At 39.6% G+C, this 22,949-nt stretch overlaps 1 protein-coding gene across 2 annotated transcripts in view; it reads right to left on the bottom strand.

Annotated features, from left to right (window-relative positions):
• The window catches only part of Dgki (diacylglycerol kinase iota), a 414,620-nt gene that overhangs the window by 38,649 nt on the left and 353,022 nt on the right, over positions 1-22,949 (bottom strand). For both annotated transcript variants that reach the window (XM_026398565.1, XM_026398566.1), the window contains 4 exons: positions 22,384-22,424; positions 21,810-21,937; positions 19,309-19,431; positions 980-1,005 (listed from right to left, as the gene is read on the bottom strand). In XM_026398565.1, the coding sequence (XP_026254350.1) occupies positions 980-1,005; positions 19,309-19,431; positions 21,810-21,937; positions 22,384-22,424 (318 nt within the window). The remainder of the gene's footprint in view (positions 1-979; positions 1,006-19,308; positions 19,432-21,809; positions 21,938-22,383; positions 22,425-22,949) is intronic.

The raw sequence follows: 22,949 nt of genomic DNA, 5'->3' as shown, positions 1-22,949 counted from the left end.
AAAAATGTCACCTCCCAGGTAATAGATTTTGACCATGAGCAGTTGGTGTTGTACAAAGTGATCCAGAGGAAGGAAATATCCAGGTATGGATACAAGGTATGAGACAATCTCCAAAGTCTGGGAAAGACACAGGATCCACGAACTAAAATCTCACATGGATATTTGTAAGTGACATAGCATAATTGACTCACTATGTAGCCACTTAAGGACTTTTTTTTTTGGTACTGGGGATTAAACTCAGGGGCACATGATCACTGAGCCACGTCCCTAGCCCTATTTTGTGTTTTATTTAGAGACAGGGTCTCACTGAGTTGCCTAGTGCCACACCATTGCTGAGGCTGGCTTTGAACTCTGGATTCTACTGTCTCAGCCTCCCCAGCCTCTGGGATTATAGGCCTGCACTCCCATGCCTAGCAAGGAAGTTTTTTGAGTGACTGAAAAAAATGACTCTAGAGGTTAAAGGAGACACAATTAGACATTTTATCCTTTGAGTGAACCAGGTGTCTCTTAAAATGTAAACTCAACTCAACTGGGTAACAACTCACATTTACTAACTGGCTTCATCTCAGACTTAGAACATTCTGCAAATGGATGGAGTGGAATATGGTCCCAATGTCCAATCTGGAGGGGTTTGGGAAATATCTATTATAAACTCCCATTTGAAAGATGGAAATCTGATTCAGAGATTTTGTGCCCAGAGTCACAGAAAGTTTCTGGCGGATGAGAACAAATCGGGCAGAATACATTGTTTCCTGACATTAGTCAACCAACATGGTTGATTCCAAAATAATACAAAATATCAACTCCAGCTAGCATGATAACTTTTGAATTGTGTTTGACATTCATACAAAAAAAAAAAAAACACCAAGGCCAACATTTAGAGATACTTTCTTAAATAATTCTTCACTTTGACAGTGAAACTCCTAAGCCAGAGCTCAAATTTTAATACTGAATTAATATAAATAAGATGGATTCTTACCATGATCTTCAGAAGAGACTGGTGACCTAAAAGGAGAAAATGTGCACAATAAATATTTTGCATATAATAATAATTAACAATCATCACAAATGACTTCATAGAAATGATACTCCCCAAATCCAGTTAATTAGAAACTATCAATAGAGTGCAAAGTTTAATTAAAGTACTAGTTGCATAATATATTGCAAATTAAAAACCCCTAAATCTTACCTGGATTGGTTGGACAGCAGGGGTTACTAAAATGTCAGTCTATGCATGATATCACTGGGCTTCAACAAACTTAAGACAGTCTGAGCTTATGACAGATAAAAGCAAAATAGAAATATGGTGTTGGGTGAAGTTCTGTGATATCACCTAGTGCTCAGAGCCAAGCCTCCAGAGAAAATGCTAGGAATGCAAGGGGCATTAGGTTATGTGTGTGTGTGTGTGTGTGTGTGTGTGTGTGTGTCTACTCAGTCAAAAATGAGACAGAAGTAAAATAAATGACATGTGTCTTTACCATTACTATTTTTTCCACTCTTTCTGGAATTTTATGTTTGAGTGAGCTTGAGATAAGACTCTCTGTATGCTGGCTTTATTCCTCTAAGAATATGAGAAATGGTTGAGGCAAGAAGTCAACCACTAGAGTCTAACCAACTTTCATAAACTAATCACTTTTATGTACCATCTGTGGGTTCATCTCAAATTATGATAGTTAAATATCAAATGAAGCATTGTGTCAACCATAAAAGTCTTCCCTCCGCCTCTGTTGACTCCTAATTGAGGCACTCTGTGCAACAGAGTCAGTTTTGTAGATTAACTCACCTCTATCTCCAAAGATTACAGTTTTAACTCCCAACTTTTTTCTTTCTAGGGAAAATTAGTGACATGTAGCCCTATATTCAGAGTTGTTGGGATTTTGAAGGAAAACCCAAGAAACTATACACTTCCCTCATTCACGAGGAGTTCTCTGAGTGAATTCATACTACACTGTGCAACAGGAAGTTGACCAAAGATAGATTCAGGCAATTAAATCCTTCTATTACTATTTATTTATATTTAGGACATAATAATACATATTGGGGCAAGAATGATTCAGCATATAGTGACACAGCTACATCAATATTTAACAGTTGCACAATTCACAATAGCTGAGCTAAAAAGTCAACATAGGTGCCCATCCACAAATGACTGGATAAACAAATTGTGGTAACTAGGTATGGTAGCAATCCTAGTGGTTTGGGAGGCTGAGGCAGGAGGATCAAAAAGCTAGCCACAGCAACTTATGAGGCCCTAGGTAACTTAGTGAGACACTGTCTTCAAAATAAAAAATTTAAAAAGGGCTAGCAATGTGGCTTAGTTATTAAGTACCCCTGGGTTCAATAAATAAATATCTAAAAGAAAGAAATTGTGATATATACACACAATGTAATATTACTCAGCCATGAAGAAGAATGATTTTATGTTATTTTCTGGTAAATGGATGGATCTGGAGATTATTATGCTAAGTGAACTAAGCCAATTCCAAAAAACAAAGGGCAAATATTTTCTTTGAAATGTGGAAGCTGACCCAGGATAAATTGGGGAGGGGATAGATATTCAGTGGATTATAAAGGGCAATGAAGGGAAGGAATAGGGAATAAGAATAGGAAAGACATTGGAAAAAATCTGACATAACTTTCCTATCTAATATATATATGAATATAGCCCAGTGAATCCCACCATCATGTACATCCACAAGACTGGGGCTCTAATTAGAATAAGATATACTTCATGCTTGTATAATTGTATCAAAATGGACTCTTCTGCCATGTATAACTAAAAAGAACCAATTAAAAAAAGAATTTTAAAAAAGAAGATTCAGCAGAATGATTTGGACTGTTGATTCTGTTCTACTAATTAATAAATTTCTTTCTATTATGGGAGTAAACAGTTAAGTATAAAGATATGGTAGTAGTGGAAAGAAAAACTTTGAACCTCCACTAGTAACAAAATGTCAAAAATTTCAACCTGATGCGTCTCTCCAAGCAGACTTTTCCATGTGAAAACTACAGAGGATCCCAAGGTTTTGGTAGAAAGGAAATTGGTGTTTGGGGCATGGATGTGGGAGTAGTGAGCAGAAGCTTGTCACAATCTCTAAGTGTGGCTGCCTGAGAAACAGCATACTACACTTTCCCTCTCTGCAGAGCTGGCTTACCTGCCCCCACTGGGATTTCCCCGTTTGGTAGTGTCACACACTGGTCTTCTCACTAGGTTGCACTCCTCATGCAAACTGGAAGTGTATCTTATTTAGAATAAGTATGTCCTGGACTTCAGAAATGTTGAATTGATTTAATTTTGCTACTATCATGCTTATATTCAGACTCAGGAACATTCTGGATCTGGTCAAAAAATCATGATGTTACCTTCAAATGACCTTCAAGACAACTTGGCCTGATTTTTGAGTTCAGCTGCGAGAAAACAGGCCTTGGCAAAGAGCCTGAAGCTCCAGGTTGCTTACAATGTGGGTACTTTTAGAGTGAAAGGATGCAAAACACCCAACAACAGAGACACCCCTAAACTGTTTTAATGCTAAGAAAAATAGAGGGGTGGGAGGTATGGAATGGAAGGAGACATAGGTTTGGCAAGCAAATCCAGAGAAACATATTTGAAACAAAATGAGCCAATTGCTTAAACTGCATTAAGAAATAAAAAGAAGTTTTAAGTTCATAAAAAGGAGTTAGTAAGAGGGAAATATCTTTACTTCCAGTAAAGATTAGAAATAAGCAAAAATATGTCTTGGATATTTCCAATTAATTTTTCACAGAGCTACAGGAACAAAGAAAAATCCATGGACAACTGAGTGTCTCGGGTACAGAGCTCATGAAGCAGGGCCTTTGCTGACCTTCTGTAAAAGCAAAGCACTAATATTATACTTGAAAAATTCCAGATGGCTCCATTAAAGTCTCAAGGGGATGCATTCCACAGTATATGCAGGCAGTGGGGAAGAACTATCGATTTCAGAGTGTTTTGCAAGGATTAGTCATGTTGAGTTTCTGTGCTGAATGTCTCCCACACGCCTGGATTTGTGGAATTTTAAGACATATGGAGTACCTCAATCCTCACTCAGTATTTCACCTTTCACTGCAACAAGTCACTAAATTATACCACTGAGACATGCATATCATCCATTATTGCTAGAAATGGGCAGAAAAAGTTTTACAGAACTTAACTCAAGAGAAAAGAAATATTCTGAAATCAGCAATAGAAGTGGTTATTTTTAAAACTGCGGTTGAACCTCAGAAACATATCATCTTCCTCAAGCTGACAACTGAGACATGCAGGAAAGCCCAGTGCTTATTCTTCCCACCATACCTGAAAGACATGTTTTGCTCTTTCCCAGACGTGGTTCACTTTTTCTCCATGTGATACATAACTTAGACATAGCATCTGTCCTTACAACGTAAACCCTTACTAACATTCCCAGCGACAACATGATTTACCATTATTTTCACTACTTTCTTGTTCAGGAGTCTGCTATTATAATCTCATAATGTTTATGCTTTGGATGTTTTATTTATTAATTTTGGAATTTTTGTACATTTTTATTTCGTTCAAATTCAGCAAAGTAAAACAGAAAACAAAGCAAAAATTTTAGCCTCACGCTTAAAATTCTATTTTATTAAGCCTAAATAATTATTATTCATCTTTGAATCTTTCAATTCATGTTGATTCAATTTATTACTGGAGAACTCTTTATGTACATCTTTATGCTAAGTGACGGAGATATGAAGAACAATTTCAAAGAACTCGTAATCTAGTGAAGAAGAAAAATACATAAGCACATGATTATGATATAGTGAAAAGTGTAATTATCAAACTAAATAAAGAGGTAGCACAGAGCAGAGAGAAAGAGCGAAAGAAGAATTTAAAAAGCAAGAACCATCTAAACTGGGCTTTAGGGAATAAATAAGAGCTTGTTAGATAAGAAAGGATTCCAGACAGAAGCAAAAGACATATAAGAAGGAGAACAGATATGAAATTTCATAGTGTGTTATCAGATGTATAAGTAACTCAGTATTGCTAAACTGTAAAGGATTTGATAACGGCTAGGACTAGGTAAGTAAGAGGCAGGGGCCATTTCATATCAGGCCCCTGGGGTCCTTTTGAGGTGCCCGCCATTTACCTTCTAAGTCAAACAGTGTAAGCAACATATTCTGGTTTGTATTTCTGAATGAGCAGGCTGTGGAGAGTAGTCCATAAAAGAGCAAGAAGACAAATTAAAAGGCAGAAGACAAATTAAAGACCATCATAGCAAAACATCCAAGATAATGAGGCACAATAAAAATCTGTTCTTCAATTCTCTTTGAAACATACAAAAAATAATAGGGAGGAAAAAGACCAGTGAAAGAAACACCACCTTTGACTAAACTAGATGTTTATAAACGTAGCCCATCATATGTTAAGAAGAGCTATCAAGTATAGAGAAAATGGCACCAAGTTTCAGGGGAACAAAGAGTTTCAATCATCTCAGTTGAAGAGACACATGCTAATCACGAATCACAAAACCTATGGTAGAAAGCCCCACTGTGAGCCAGGATGTCCTGTTGGTCAGAAGCTGGACCACACCCTTAAAGAGACTGTAGATGACGGACCTGAAGTCAAAATTTCAGCAACCTGCTAATCCTAATCATTCACTGCAAGCCAGAAGTTCCCCAAAAGAACTCACCCAATGCAAATTTTATGAATAATCCAAAAAGAACTATTGTGATATCTTGACAAAAATACCATAAGAAGAAAACCAAGTGTAGGCAGAACACACTCAAAAGATGTCAGTATGGAGCAGGTAAAAAGGTAAGAACTGCCAATAAATGTCCATGAAACCTAGAAATGGAAACATGGGGATACAGGGTGAGGTGGTGAACACCTCTAATCCCAGAGACTTGGGAAACTGAAGCAGAAGGATCACAAGTTCAGGCCAGCCTGGGCAACTCAGTGAGACCCTGCATCAAAATAACAAAACAGAACAACAACAGCAAAATAAAACTGAAAAAGAGATGGGGTTGTAGTTCAGTGGTAGAAGGTTTCCTTGGTGTGTGCAAACCCTGGATTCCATTCCTAAATCCTTAGGGGGCAGGGGAAAGAAGGAAAAAGAGAAGGAAAGGAGGAAGGATCAGTGAAAGAATAGAACTTCTGTGAAACAAACTTAAAGAAGAAATGCAATGATTGAGAAACAATTATAAAACTATAGGAACTAAAGAGCACACAGAGTTTCCCAGTCTTTGAACTAGAAGTTACAATTATCTGCTTGGTAGAAGTCATTATGCTTTTTTCTACTCTGAGTTACTGTTTTTATAAGTCTTGATTGGAAGAGTCTCAGGTCAAAGCTCCCTTCCCAAAGTTAACCCTGCTTTGTAGAATAGTGTACCTTTCTCTTTTTTTAAAGATGACATTTCTCAACCTAGGGTGTATACAGAAATTTGAAAAACAAGGGAAGTACTATTTTAGGTAAAGGATTATGTAATTTTTATATTGAAACTAGCATAACCATATTATAAATTAAAAAATAAAAATTATTTGAATTCTTAAGGCAATTAACTTAAAAAAAAAAGCTGTGTTTGAAGTAATCAGTTTTAGGCAGTATCTCCAGGTGCCTAAGCAAGGAGTGATTCTTTTCTCTAAAATACTGGGGTTTCCATGGGAAAGTATGACTATCGAAAATTAACTAAATACAATTATGACATCTCAGAGTGAGTGGTTTTATTCAATTAACATGTGTGGATATCAAGAATCTGTGGGAATGAGACTTGAAGAACACACTGGCTAGGAATTTCTGCTCCATCGAGCCTTAGCCACCACTAAGCAAGAAGCTCAAAGATAGTTTTTCAGATTGCCTTCCACCCACAAATTTTCCTTCAAATCCTCTTATCTTTCAAGTAGATCCATTACAAGGCATAAGGACACTGAAAAAAAACAAAGTACCACTTTCTGCCAGTGAAGTAGTAATACATAAGCGCAAGAATGCTATATTTATGAAGGTGAGTCTTTAAAAAGTACTGAACTTCTTTAAAAAGTACTGATGTTCCATGGTTTTTCATCAATACACTTGAAAATGAAATAACAAGCTTTGTGACTGTTTCAGCCTTTACTGACTTTTGTAATGTTTTGCCATAGGTTTGGGATACATGCATTTTCTTGGTAAGTACCATGAAATGCTCTATATTTGTAAATTGGTTCCTAACATGATATTCTTTCTATTTGAATAATACTATCCTAATCCTACTTTTATTTTAAAAAACGTCTATGCAGAATTTTGCTTTTCTCATTTTGAATCTTTAATTCAATAGCACACTTGGCTTTCTTACTTAGTTTTACTTCAGAATGCCTACATCATAGAGATAGATAAGATGTCAATAATTATCCACCCTAGAGTGTGCCCTAATGACACAGGAATGTTAGGGACCTGTGCATGTTGTGTCAATTGTCTTTTGGAGAGAATCATCCACAAACATCTCACCAGTATTCCCCATCACACATACCTCTACTTACCACTTCTAAACCTTCACCAGGTGGGGAGTCCAGCCAAGGGATGGGACTACCACCTACAGGCAGGTTTGGAATAAGCATGCAGGACAAGAGCAAGGGAAGAGTCTGAGACACAGAGCACAAATTCATATTCTGAAAGTCCTCAGCAGCGGAATATTTCTCTAAGACTAGATAGGGTAGGGAAGTGTGGGACATTCACACTAACTCACAGAACTACCTGGAAGAGCCAAGCCCCTCCATTCCTGGTTATCATCCTGTAATCATAACAGAAAACAAAGGCGGGCTGCCGGGTAAGCCGGGGCTGTGCTTCCTGGACACAGTGCCCGGCCCCTGCGAGTCAGTAAACGCTCCTTCTGTTGTCAAGTCCTCGATGGGAATGCAGCAGAGCATCACGCCCACACACTGGAGGCAACTCCACCCAAGGGTTTGGCCAGTTTTCCTCTTAGATGCCTGTTTGCCTCTTTACTTCCAGCTTTCAGAACGACCACAACAGCAGACATACCACCAACGATACGTATGGGTGATCCTGCATTCTATTTGTATCTGACCTTTATCAATCCTCAATGTCTTCCCTCTTCTTTCGATCATTTTTTCATTTTCCCCTCTTCGGATCACAGCCCTGAGAATTCCCTGGACTCTTGTCATCTGTGTTTCTTCTTTGGTGGAATCCAGTCTTCTCTTGGCAAACAGCTACCCATCACGTGCCAACACTCTGGTTCCCAAGGAGAACGGCAGGACCATTCAGGCCTGGTCACTTTGCTCCTTGCTGAGACATCATCCTGGTTCTCCATGAAACCCCTGAGAAGTCCCAATTGACCCAGCTGGTTGATCCTTCAAGGTCCATCTTGAGTTGATAGTATTGCTGTGGACACATCATCTTTGCTTTTCCCTCTACTTTACCTTGAAGGAAGGTGATGCTATGCAAATTAGGGTGGTGTCTTAAAACTTCCAAGGGATAAGAATCTTCATTTAAATGAAGTAAGCCCAGGGGTGATTTAATGTGCTCCCAAACCGTGGTGTAGACTATCATCTCTAGGTAATCGCCTTCCTCCCCAGTGTTTCTTTCAAGGGAATACACTGCCTATCCCTAGAGAACTGGTGCATAAGGCCTAGGATATCATTTGGGGGACTTGCGGGAGAAAAGGATCATGGATCTAAGTGACATCCTTGCCATTATCACTCTGGGCCCAAAGCATCTCTAAAATTAGGTAAAACAGAACCAGAAATCTCTCATCAATGAGAATCTCCATCAACTATATAATCCTCTCTTTGTTTGCTTTTCCTCCCCCTAGTTATGAATATTTCTCTTAAGACAATAAACAAAGCAAGTACAGTAAAAGAGAACAGGCGAGGAGGAGAGTGGAAGAGATGAAAGTCACAGCAAGCACACAGAGAGGCATTGAAGGAGAGAGAAACCCACTGTCTATTCAAGCACTCACAAACCCATTCAGGGAATGTCGCACAGCCTCAGAGGTAGCATTCACCACCATCAGAGGGATTGGGAAGGGAAAAAGCAAGACTGAAGGAAAGAGCCAGAGATGGGCATCGGTATGGAGGTAATAAAACAGATTCCAGATTGCATAGAATAAAGGCTGTTTGGTGAGTTCTTCAACTGAGGTGAATTTCCACTAATTCTTTCTTCTCATTTTCTATTCTTTGAGAGTCTCACACATCTATACTGACGACCCTCTTGTGAGCTGAGCTTGAAATATACTGTTTATTTTTTTTTCAATAGGCCCTTTTATTTAGGAAATGTTTGGCTTTCAAAAAATAAAATTGCTTCACCATTAACTAGTACACTCTGATTTCTCCTGAATACCCTTCAGCAGTGAGCTGAGAGGCCCTAAAATGCCCTTTGAGTTTGAAATGTTACTGCCACCTACTGTTAATTCCCAAGTACTCCAACAAAATGAGGAGAAAGAAATTTCTTTGAAATCTAGGAGTTAGAAAGATGAGGAGAAATGAGGGAAAGCAGACAGTGGGCACAAGGAGATAGATAAAGATGAGTTGAAGAAACTAATACTTAACCGGCTTATTCCACATGAAAAGTGGACCATCATTTCAGGGGCTTGCATTTTGAAGATGAAATGAAGAATGGTTTTAGCACAGCCTTTGTAATAGATTTGCCATCCTTCTTTCTAAAAATGGAGTGAAGAAGTAGAAAAGACAATTTCTTCTAAAATCCAACCAAAAGAGACATACACACAGTGATTCAGAAAAATTAGAAAACACTGAGTTTTATCTTAGTGACTTGGGGAACCCTGATCATAGACTCCTATTGAGACATAATCCATTTGAATTTTGTGAATGTGCACTTCTGTTTTTTAAAAGCTTATTTTGAGGCATGAAGCTCTGGATCATGAAAAAAAATCATTTGAGTGTCACATTTAGGGCATGCATGTGAAGTATGGAAGAAAAGCCATCTCATATATCCACGATCCAGGATAAGCAGTAGCTATGTTGGGGTACCCTGGTCAGTGAGAAAGGGCTTTCCTCACAGTTGATAACTTTTTATGAAATCTAAATAAGGACTCTGATCCCAGTTTTAGAAAATGGAAGAAAAAACAGATGGAGTTACAAGCTGCTTTGGCACTTCTCCTGAAGATAACTGTAATATATTCTAGAAGTTTTCCTGCGGACATCTCTCTCCTCCCACCTCTCCACTTCTCAGGAGGGGGTGCTCATGTTCATGACACTGGGGTGGGAAACAGGATCTAAAAGGGGCCTGTCTCCTCCCAACCCTTTTATATTCAAGGACAGGGGAATTTCTCAGTAATGTATCACAAACAACCCGAAACAGTGAAGGAGCCCTGTGAGAAAATAAGAAAGTGGACATGCAAGCAGAGCGACATGGAGAGCAAGCCATGAAGTGTCTCCACAGATGGCCACACTGGGGACAATTCAGCTGACTCAGTGTCTGAGTAGTAAGCATTGCCATGAGTTTCACTCCATTCTGAAGATGAGGGAGAGGTTCAGAGTCCATCACCCCATTTTCAAGGAATTCTAGGGCGGGAGCTATGGCGTGAGATTACCATCCAAGTGAGTCCTGGAGAAAACAGACTGCGTTTGTCATTGTTGTCATGCATGGTGATCAGCAGAAGATCTAGCAAAGGGACAAGAGGGGAAAATGTGAAGATATCCATCTCCCTGATTTCTAAATAAGTAGTTTTTCCATGGTGTAGATACATCTCACATCCTGTTCTCTTGAAGTTGTGGATATCAGAGGGGCCTCAGGAAGTTCTATAGTCTATGTGACCCTCCCATATCACCATTTCTAGTGGCCACCCAGGCATCTCTCTCACATCTCTGACCCCGCATCAGAAGGTACAAATGGTTACTGCACAACACCACAGCAATAAGGGCTATTTCTGGAAGGATTTCAAAATGCTCAAAATTAAACCCATTTAACCACATTATTCATCAAAGGCAGAAACACCGAGAAAATAAGAATTTTGGTATAAATTTGAGAAAGCAGCACTGGACTGACCTGTTGTTTTGGAGATGAGTGTGAGAAAGTAAGAAGGATGTCAGAGGCAGAGAGCAGGAATCACTGGATGCTGAGGAAATAGGACAAGTGGGACTGAAGGCAAAGGTCAGGACACAGAAGCCCATGAGGACCACCTGGCCCTCCTGGCACTTCCTCACCTGCATCTCTTCTCTGTGGAGGTGGGGAGGATGGAAAGAGGTCGGGGGGAGTCAGATTCCTCAGTGACATTCGGAAAAAGGGCAGGAGGAGGGCAGCCTTCGAAGGGTTCACCCTATGCACAGTGTTCAGAAGACAGGATTTATATGCAGAGATACTTCACCTCACAAGTAAATGTGCCCACATCACATGTGGAAGAAACTATGGCCCCTCTCTGATTGTAAGAATTAAAAATAAATCCTTAGCTTAGATCCTGACGGGCACTTCCCTGTTTCCTCCTGTTGCACAAACATGCTATGGAAGCCCAGTGACTTGGGAGACATCTGAGGTACCTGCACCCCACAGAGTAGGGACCAGAGGAAGAGCAACCCGACAGTTGGCTTAATCTTGGAAATTTATTCCCTTCCAGTCAAGAGGGAGAAAAAAAATCACACTTCGCGTCCGCAGAGACTTTTCTACAGTGAGGACATTTTCCCAGAATACTCTAGGAGATTATGATTAGTCTTGACTAAATTTTAACTCCGGTGCTTAGAAGAAGTGAGCACTTAAGAATAGAAATGCCATCATCTTGTAGATCTCCCCTAACATCAATGTCCAATGTGACAGTACAGATATCATCCATCTCAGCCTGTATCCCAACTCCATTTATCACACTGATGAAGGTAAATGTCAAGAGGTGACCACTGGGCTCTTAAGAAAGAGCTAGTGATTGGATTAGGGAAAGAAGGACCAACCACAAAAATAAATGGCTAAGGGATGCTGCCACCAGCAGAGAGCTGCGCCCAGGGGACACAGGATAGGTGTGCATACGAGCCCCACTTCTAACACAGCCACTGCATACAGCTGTCTCTACATTGGCTTAAAACACTCTTGCTTCTGAGTGCAGGGGGAGAGAGTTGTCATTTTCCCAGATTTAGATGATGCTGAAGTGGCTTGTCACAAAAGGCTCTGTCACCTTCTTGCCAGCTTTTCTTAAGGCCCTAAAGCAGAATGGTGTTATTGGAAAGAGAAAAACCCTTTGTTTTGCTTTTAAAGCAGATTCTGGATAATCCCTGAAAGTCCCTACCTCCTCTTCCCAGCCCACTTGGCATCCCAAGAAGGGCCAGCTTTTATGTACATGTTGACGCTGTACTTGCTGCTGCTCTGGCTTTGCTTTATCTCTTTTTGTTGGAAATTTCTAGGAAGTTCTAGGATTCTGTTCTGTGCAGGAACTTTGGATAGTTTCTGGTTTCCCATGTGCCAAGTGACCTCCCTCTCCTCTCAGAGAATATTTACAACCTCTTCAAGGACTAAATTACACTGACATAACCCAGAGCATCCAGGGATGGCATGGGCTCCTTGATATGCCCTTCCTGTCCTCCCTATCTTACTGCTGAGCCTATCCAAAGTGCCTGTAACATCCTGTGCCCATCAGAATTACCTCCTACTTTCTCACCTGTGAAACACCAGCATCCCTCAGGGGTTCAACTGGATCATTATTATTTTGACATATAATATCCCTGCATCAAATACATTTATATTAAAGTTTGAAATACAAAAATGCATTCCATAGCCTAGTATACATACTCAACATTTAACATGTTGTTTTGTTACAATTGCTATGTGGTTAGCACTGATTTTATTGTAGCGATCCAAATAGACAACTAATTATTTTGGTTTGAGAGAGTACACTTTTTCTAACATCCAACATTCATCCATTCATCCAAATAGACTTACTGAATACCTGCTATTCCATCTAAAGTGTGATGTAGGGGGTGCAGGGCGCAATGCATAGCTTGGAACTCATATGCTTTAAAGAAGGATCCAATCAATTTTCCCACATATCCCCAATATGAGGAGGTAAGACTGCCAACTTTTAAAACTGAAAAAGGGAGAGCCACTTAACAGTAATCATATCTCCTGGTGTTGTCATCATTGCCCAAACTTGTAACTCATAAAAATGGAAGACCAGGATTTCCTAGCATCACTTTTAAAAAAAATGCATGTTTACTATTAAAGCACAGGGATCCTAGCAAGAATTTTACTTTTCTTCCACTGTCAGTCAAAACAAGATATGTTGCATAGGATACTCAACTCTCTGTTTCACTAACTGAACTTGGAAATTTGACTCCATTTCTCCCTGAGTAGCTTAGGGCCTCCATTATGCATTACTCTTTGAGGAGCACTTATAAAAATAACAATGCGAAATATCTTATTAAATAATTTGCATACATAGGGAAGACTATTATTGTGTGTTTGGCTAAACAGAGGGAGTACCAGCTTGAGGGAAGGCAAGGAGAAAATGAAGAGGAAAGGAAGATCTTGTTGGCTATCCTGTGTGTTTTTCCACAGAAACGATTATCCAAGGCGAGCAAGATTTAGACTGGTCAAAGGTGAAGCAGGGATAGGACGCAGCTATCTTGGTGAAACACATGCCAGGAACTACCCTGTTCTGACAGCACTGATTTCATCTCTAAGACACATCCCAGCAAAACCTGCATCCCACTAAGAAGATTAATTTTCTCCCTCTTATCTGATTGTGATGCTCAAAGGATATTTCCACAGTCCAAGTCATCACCCAGTAATCTGTCTTCCTGTTGAGAACCCAGAGCTTTGACAGTAAGCAAAACCACCCTTTTTATTATTAGGATCAGGTCATAACCCAATGTCCTTAGGAGAAACTGGGGAAAGAAAATTGTTGAGAGCCAGAGGGAGATGAGGCTATTACTCCTATGCTCAGCTCAGAACATCTGAGTTTTTAGAAGTAGGGAGGATTCAAGGCTATCTTCTTGATACAGTGATTCAGAATTGTAGAATGTACTAAAAAGTTCAGTTTTTCAGTTTGAAATAATATTAGGTGCTTTGCGTATCTCCAGATAATTTCTCACTTATATAGATTTCCTCAAGCACCTTCAGGTAGAGTGATGCTAAACTATCATTGACTGTTTTCAATGATCTGAGGGACATTTCCTGATAAGGGAAAGGAGATACTTATGTGTTCACATATAACGGTTGAGTAAAATATGCATTGGGTTCTTAAAAAGCCTATTTTCTTCCCTTTGAGGTTATTTTAATGAATTCTTTAAATACTCATCCTTTTCATACAAAAAGTTTTATAAGTGGATTAGAAGAAAACAAGTTCTACTTTATCTTGTTTCCAAAACACTCTTTGTAAATATCCATTTTAGCACTTGTCAGCAGAAACTACAATAATTGGTTTATAGACTAGTTCCCTTTGGATATAAGCTCTTCAAAAGGCAATAACTGCTTTTATTCAGGTTCATATCTTCAGCAACCCACAGACACTGGAGTTACCCAATACTGATTTATTCAATAAACAATTGACTGAAGAGTGCAACTGGTTTCTTAGAACTGAAACAAAATCATAAATGAAACCTCATACCTTATAGTTCTGTCTTGGATAACATTATCTCTTGTTTGAGAGACTCACTCTGCTAATCATAGCAATCCATCAGCCCTGCTCAGTCGATTAGGTCCCAGATACCTGCCTAGACTACACGTCTGGATCGACTGTCTGCCCCAGGGTTCTTCACTGCACTATCTCCCTAAAGTCCACATAGTCCAGTGGCAAAATGCTCTATTTTTATTTGTATGACAATCCTTCATTGTATTCCTTCAGGCTTAGGACTTAGGGATATCAAGAAAAGTGTGCATCTTTCAGGCAATTTTGGAGTTTTTCATAAACCACAAAATGTAAGAACTGTAAAAAAGTTATTCTACTCAGAAAGTGAAGCAGTATCTCCCAGCCTTTTGCCTGCCCACCCTTAACCCACCTGACTTACAAGTAAGTCTGCCCTTTTCTCAAAGAGAATTTGGAAAGAATACACCACACTTTCATTCCGTGTCTATTTTCTTATCTCATGGACCCTAAAGTCACAGAAGATGGTAAAGTTCTTCCTTAGACTCAAAGAGATTTTGTCTGCTAAAATTTAATTCCCTCCTCATTCATCATCTGTCAAAATGAAATACAGTCTTGTCACAAACAGTGGTGGTACGATTAATGATAAGAGAAAACATGCTTTCAAAATCATGTTATTTTAAATAGAACTTTCTTAGGCACTGAAAACATTTTTTTGTAAAAAATTCATTGTGGTCCTAGCAGTAAAATATAAGTTAAGCACCTCCCACCAATTCATTTCAAAATTGGTTCTTAAAGATTGCCCTTTGCTCTGCTCACAGGTTTGGAAGACCCCAGGTATTGTGCATCCTTCTTTGGACTTCCAGTCCCTCTTGAAGGACCTGTGTGTTAGCTGGTGAGTATGAGGCATCTTCCTTAAAAATAATAATGCTTTCAAGTATAAGCAACAGCAATGCCACCAGTTACAGTAATGATAGAAATGTATTTCATCCTTAATTCCCTCTCACCCTAAAGAAGGAGAGGAGATGATATGTCTAAGAATTCAAATATTAAAACCCTAAAAAGACCCAGAGGAGCCTGAGGGAATGGTCCATCAGCATGGGGATGAGTAAGGGCAGCTGGGTGGCCATGTGACACTGAGAAAGACTGGACTGGGAAAGGCAGCAAAGGTGCCTGCCATGCAATTTAAAAAAAAAAAAAAGTCTTAGAAATTTGTCTCCCTGTTTCCCTTTTCCAAGAATCAATTTTTAAAATTTTGATTTTTTGGTTAGTCATTTGTTTCATTGACTTTCTACTCCTTGCCACTCATTTCTCTCTTTATATCTTTCTCCCCTTGTGTTTCTTCATTCCTGACTCTGGGATTCTTCAATCAAATCGAAGGCTCTGTTTATTTGTCTGCAGTAGTTTTTGCCTTGATAAATGAATCTGGGGTCATGAGTCATTCTGGGAATGCCACTTCAGCCATGACCTGAAGATTCTGGTAAATAGTTTGTTCAGTACTAAGAATTTAAAGTGTCCCATTTGATTTCTTCTTAGAGACTGGGTTGAAGATGTTAGAACTGAACTTCTCCTATCTCCAAGTTGACTGAGGCTTTAAATCTGAAAGTAGCAGATGCCAATTGTGTTAAGAAAATTCTTCAGGCTAAATATATGTAAACATTGTTAAATATACTCCTGCTGGGAAGGTAAATTTTGCAATATTAAATACATTTGAAACTGCATGTATACTGTAGTATATCATATCAACATGAATGAACTTCAAAAATATGATGCTGAATAAAGTAGAAAGTTCCAAAATATATACACTGTGTGACGCAGGTGATGAAAAATTTTTAAATGTAATACAAAAAAAAAACCCATAAAAATTATGTATTTTTGTAATCTTCTACATTGTCTATGGATTAATAGAAGGACAATGCAAATATAGCAATGATGAATCAGGGTGGTCAGTGTAGGAGTGCCTTTATATAATAACTTTATGCTTATATTGGTGTATATTTGATACACTTTAATGCTTTTAATTTTTATTCATTTTATTATTTTTTGTAGTGCTGGGGATTGAACCCAGGGCCTATGCATGTGAGGCATGCACTCTACCAACTGAGCTATGGTTCAGCCTTATTTAATGCTTTTTAAATAGAAGTCTTAAACCATGAATTTTCATATCAATTTCTTTTTTAAAACAACAAAGAATTTTTTTTCTTGTTTCAAAATTCGTTTTCAGTTATATTTACTTTATGGTAAGTTTGCAGTTAAATATTTAATGTGCAAACAATGTACTACTATTATTGTAGGATTTTTTCCTCTATAAATGTTAAAAGGAAATAGAAATCAAAGTAAATCTTTCTGAGGCAGTGAGATTTGCGGCTGGGCAAGCTGCCCTTGCATGGTACCTTTGGGAAGGCAATATACTAGTGGAAAAGCATGATGTCATTTGAGCCAAACTGACCTCATTCAAATTGCACTTGCTCTCGGGTGACTAAATTAAATATTTTACCCTCTATGAGCCTCAATTTACTCATATGTTAGGCAAGGGCTAAATTTAAAAGTCGTTGAAAGAATTAAAGATAATCTCATTATGGTGAAAAGCCAGCAGGATGTATTCCATAACAGTAGCTATTATAACATGAGGTATCTCCATAGCTCTACTTATCTGTCTATATCAGAGATGATCTCCAAACAGACCAAAAGAGGTTCCTCCTATGGAAGTAAAGGACATACTAATAACAAAGCAAAGAGTCAGTGCACATGTGCTGGTAAAGTACTTAGTTTAGTTTTGACCTCTTTTTTTAGAAAATGTAAAATCAAACAACCATTTATGTGTGTATAGATCTTCAGGGAGTCTGAGATGGAGACGGAGCCCAAGATGATGGCCTGTTTGTTCTGCTGAGTGTGTGGAGACTGCATGTGAAGGCTTCACTGTGACTCCCGAAAATCGACAGCTATCAATCAAAGATCCACAAAAAATTTAAGAGAAATTCCTAAAAGGATAATATTGGGTCCTGCATATGCAGGGATCCATGGATACAACCTACTGAGGATAAAAATATTTGAAAATATATGTGAACTAAATATGTACAGTCTTTTTAATTTTTCTTGTCAGGATTTCTCAAACAATACAGTGTAACAATTTATATAGCATCTACATTGTATTAGGTATTATAGGAAATCTAGAGGTGAGCTATATGCAAACACAGCACCATTTCACACAAGGGCCTAGACCATCCACAGATTTGGGTAACTGTGGTAGGTCCTGGAACCCATCCCAAGTGACACGAAGGGCCAATTGTATAACCTAAATTAAAAAAAAAAAATCAACATTGATTTAGACATGGTGTTTTAAAAACTTGGGCTACCATGTTCAGTGGAACATTTGTTTGTGATTTGGGGGAAAAACATTTACTACTTTAGAAGTAATTCCTTCATATATCCATGTACATCAATATGTCCTATATAGAAAAATCGGGGCATAGAAAACTAGATTGAGATCATATTCCATTTTTTTGGAAACTGTACACTAAAACATTCAGCTGTTTTGTATGGGCTTGATTTCTATTTCTGCAGCTAATTAAACTCTAATTTTCCAATAAGTCTGCCCACAGATAGACGACCACTTTTTTTAAAAGCTATTCATGGGTGGCTGACGAGCCCTGCTTCTCAAGCCCTAATTCTGTATAAAAACAAAGTGGAGAAACACCCTGAATTGTAAGCAATCAAAATGCCATCGGAACCAACAACATGTTTAATTAAAAAAGAAAATCTATACTAATTCATTATTTTCCCTTTACTCCCCTTCACATAAGAAAATAGGAGGTAATACCAAGGAGTAATTAAAATGAAGTCTCTTTCTGCCCTCCGGGTGTCTGAGTAGAACCTTTGCCAATAAAATAATTAGCTTCTTCTTCGGATTTCTCATTTTTCTCTCCTTTGTCATGCTGAAATTGCTTCCGGGTCCTCTTTTAGAAACAATGCACTGTCTTCCCCCTTCAGTTAACCCTGGGCTCCTAAGAATCTTAGCCTCTTGTTTTTCTGTCAAAAGGTGAGATTGGGTGTGACAAGGCCATGGTCACTATTTGATGAGCACCCCAAGAGGACTGGAAACCAGCCTACTTTCCTGAATTGCAGTGAACTTGATGGGGCCATTGGCCTGAAACTAAACAGTGGGTGCAAGAGGGTGTGTCTGCACTTGCACTTAGGGATAGGAGAAGGGAGGGTTCACTGAGAACCAGGTGCCAACACTCTTGCAAAGCTCAAATCTGCATCCTTCTTTCTACCCAAGATCAGGTCTGAGAAGAAAGGACACCTGCTATTCTGATCTCTGAACAAATACTGTGTTCGTTCGCCCACAGAGACTGCAACCACACACAAGCAGCACCCCACTTCAGGCAAAAGAGCTACTTGACAATAATATGCAGAGCAAACATGCAGAGGCTCATCTCTTGACACAAGGTCACACAGATGAAAAACTATGGGTCACCTCCCAACTACTTATTCACGATTACGCTCATGCATGTCTCCATGATGTGGTAAGCAAGAACATCTGACAAATACTGGATGCCAGTAAAGAAAACACTGGTGGAAATCAAAATATTGAGAGATCCGCATGCAGTCTCAAGGTAGCTCCCGAGCAAGACAAATGGAAGTTCCTTCAGGAGCTTGAGGTCAATAAAAGTGAGCAAGAAAATAAAATGTCAAGCCACAGTGACACAGACATGAGACAGCTTGAGCACCACTGAAAAGGGAGACTGTGCTATTAGTAAATGACATAGGGTACAAATCTCCCAATAATCACAGTGGCACCAAGGAAGATGGCCAAAGACTCACTGTAGCACACGGGAGTGGCTGAAATCTTTCATATCTGAATCCTCGTAATGGGGAGTTATCATCCCCAGCCCACTATCACTCAGCATGCGTTTCCGCAGGGCAGGATTCCACCAGTCTGACAGCCTGGGAGAAAGAAAGGCACCAGACAGTTAAGCACCAAAAGTCAGCAAGTGATTAACTCTGTCCTATTTTAGGAAGGCCCTTTTCTCTACACTGGAGAAGTGAAATCCACCTTGACTGAGAGTTTGTTTCACATTTCCATATTTCATTGACTCTTTGTTATATGAACTAATTGGAGGATTTCACCTTTTTCACAGATAAACTGAACGTCAAGATGAGATGATTTTGCTGGGCCCGGGGCGGCACATGCCTGTAATCCCAGCAGCTTGGGAGGCTGAAGCAGGAGGATCACAAGTTCAAAACCAGCCTCAGCAACTTAGTGAGGCCCTGAGCGACACAGCAAGACCCTGTCTCTAAATAAAATATTTAAAAAGGGGCTGGGAATGTGGCTCAGTAGTTGAGCATCCTTGGGTTCAATTCCTGGGAACAAAAAATAAAATAAAAAATAAAAAATATTAGGTGATTTTTACATGTGGTGGGAGTCAGAAGCAATAGAGAGCCTGGCACAGAAATGCAGGTTAGAAAGTTACAAAGCCCATCCTCCTTCATTGTTCTTGGATCCTAGTTTATTTCTTGAGAACCTATAAGAAGTAAGAAAGGGGTGAGTTAGAGTTCTAGTGGATTTTCCGGCTACTTATATTTGGAGCTAAGAGGTGTAACCAAGGGAAAATCCATTTTTCCTGGCCAGTATTTGACATGGAGAGAGTGAGGGCTCAATGCCGAGGGCAGCCTTGACAGGGCAGCCTCACACCTCATCCAACCACAGGTGAGCACTTGACTTGCGGGGCAGGAGGACCCCAGATGCCAGCGCCGGCCACTGTTGCATTGGGATGTGGCATCACACCTGCTTTCCCACAGCTGACAAGTTGGAGGTAGAGCCATAACACACAAAGGTGGCCTTTGGGACATCTGGGGTTACATTAGGCCACCCTCGTGCCTGGGACCTTCGCCTCAGGCCAGCACAATTCTGGTGGCACTGACTTTCTACATGCAACTCTGGATGGTTCCATGCTTCCATGTCAACCCACTCCTGATCCCCACACACTCAGCATATACCGTGGACATCGGCTGGCCCTGGTGGAGTAGCACACGATAAAAAATAGCAGCAATGGACAAAAATTGAAACGGAAAGTGAATTAAGTGAAGGGGGCCAACGGAGAAAGTTAACTCCGATGAACATGCCTGTTTATACTGTGAGCATGTGCACAGGCCGGTCTGCTCTCCAGGACTGTCCTCATTTCACCTCTTCAGCCCCCATATACCAGAAAACCCCCTCCTCTGCTTTTATTTTATTTTAATTTTTTTTAGTTGTCGATGGACCTTTATTTTATTTCTTTATACATGGTGCTGAGAATCGAACCCAGTGCCTCACACATGCTAGGCAAGTCTGCTACCACTGAGCCACAACCCCAGCCCCCTATGCTTAACTTTTGCACTGTTGTTTCTCAAGTCTTACACTAGTATCTCTTACACAAAACAGCTTCAAATAAATATTTTTGAATTGTTAAAAATTTTTGAAATCGCCTGGAAACGTTAACACTATTTTGGTAGTGTAATTGGTAAATGCCTGGGCTCTGGCATCAGAGCTGACTGAACCCCAGGTTTTCCATTTGTTTTCTGTGAGGTATTAAGCAAGAAACATAACCCCCTAAACCTCAATTTTCTTATGTATGGATTTAAGATAATAAAAACTAAGTGGCATCATTATAAAATGATGATTGTGATTTTTAATAACATAATATTTAATCAATGTCCATCAAAGGGCCAGAATCTATTCTAAATGTTTTACCTCCATCAGTTCGTTTACTCTTCAAACAACTTCTCTGAGTAGAAATAATTGTTATTACATTTCACAGGAAAGAAAACAAGCACAGAGCACTTCCAATGATTAATTCACTCGGAGAATACTGGAGGGGCATACAGCACAGGGTGTGGCTCTTAGTGAGAGACTGACATGTCACAGTCCTTGTTATATAATCTACATATCTCAGCCTGGAAACAGTGGAGAAGAAGACAATCACTGTCACATCCCCTCTGTCAACTTTTTGTTTGGATAACAGACCAAATAAATGGGCACAGATGCACAGATGCAAGTACCTGTGGCTTCTAGGTCTGGTAGGATGTGTTGGTGTAATGGTTAAAGAAGGCTCCCGCATGACACAAATCTAGTTGGCAATGTGCATTCTACACAGCTACTCCTAAGTCAGACTAACCACACAACAAGCTACACCTCACTCGATAAAAAAGAAAAAAAACACCAGAAAATCTGTACCTCAGAATAGTTTGCTGGATTTCAATGTCAACTTCAAAAGCAAGCCAGACCCAGAGGTCACCCTGAGGCCAGCCTGATGCTGGTGCCAACCAAGGAGAAGCTCACTCACCCTGAGGCCTGCTCTACTACCAGATCAGGCATGCCGGGAGGTGTCCCCGCCTGCTGTGACACCACCATATCTGGGTCGAGAATAAAAATCTCATCTTGGGAAATCTCCATCACGAAGTGCAAATGTTCCTAAGGAAGAAAAATGAACCTGTCAGATGACTGACAAGATGCTCACATCCATCAGCTAAACAATAGCAGAACACAGCATCCTTGGTCGTGAAGAAGAATGCAACTCCGTACACCAAGCCGAAGCAATTGATGTTTTCCCCTGCAGCAGGCAGAGGGCCATGGGGAGAGATGAATCCCCCTTGGTTCAGGATTCCCAGTTGACCAGGATCTTGTGAAGTGTAACCAGAATTAGCCTTGCCTCTTCTTCCCAAATACTAACAAAGAGCTGACACCGCACGTGCCTCTTGGTCCAGCATCAGTACCTGACAGCTTGGACTTCCTCTCCCAGGATGAAGTCATGGTGAAGTGGCATGGCTTTTGTTGGAAAAACTTAGGAGACGAGCTATAAATACAGTATACAGACTTTGGAGTTTTTCAATTTTGTCAACAGGCTGAAGGAAACTTACCTGAGATCTGTCTATTCGATAAAAGCGGTCAGCAGAAGTTGCTAGGGGAAAAAGAAAACAAAAGCACATAGTATTCAGGTTCATCTGTGATTTGTCACCAAATTTACAGCCTTATCTTTTCCCACTGTGCCAATCAAAACCTTTGCATTTCGGTCACACTAGTGACCACACCTGGCCACTCCCTAAGTCTATTAAGAAAAACTCAGCCCTGAGCCACCGCTGTTCCAATGCTTAGAAAGGCCTTCCCCATCACATCTGCAATCTACTCTTCCTTGTCTTTTAAGGAACAACTCAAATGTCTCTACTTCTATGATACTTTCCTCTATTCAATCCACTACCCTGGAAAGAATTTATTGCTATTACCTCTGTGCATGTTTATATATTATTTAAACTTGTTACACAGATGAATTTCACCCATAGCTATGAGAATAAGATACTAGCTAGCTTCTTTAAAGGTTTCTGTTTCATTTATTCTTTTATGTCTTTAGAAATTTTTATAAGACCTTGAATAGAGCTTTATTACATAAAGAAAACCAGAAAAACAAACAAACAAACAAAAAACCCCA

Source organism: Urocitellus parryii, chromosome 3 (genome assembly GCF_045843805.1).
Source record: "Urocitellus parryii isolate mUroPar1 chromosome 3, mUroPar1.hap1, whole genome shotgun sequence".
In the NCBI taxonomy this organism is placed as follows: domain Eukaryota; kingdom Metazoa; phylum Chordata; class Mammalia; order Rodentia; family Sciuridae; genus Urocitellus; species Urocitellus parryii.
This window is presented reverse-complemented; position numbering and strand designations above follow the sequence as displayed.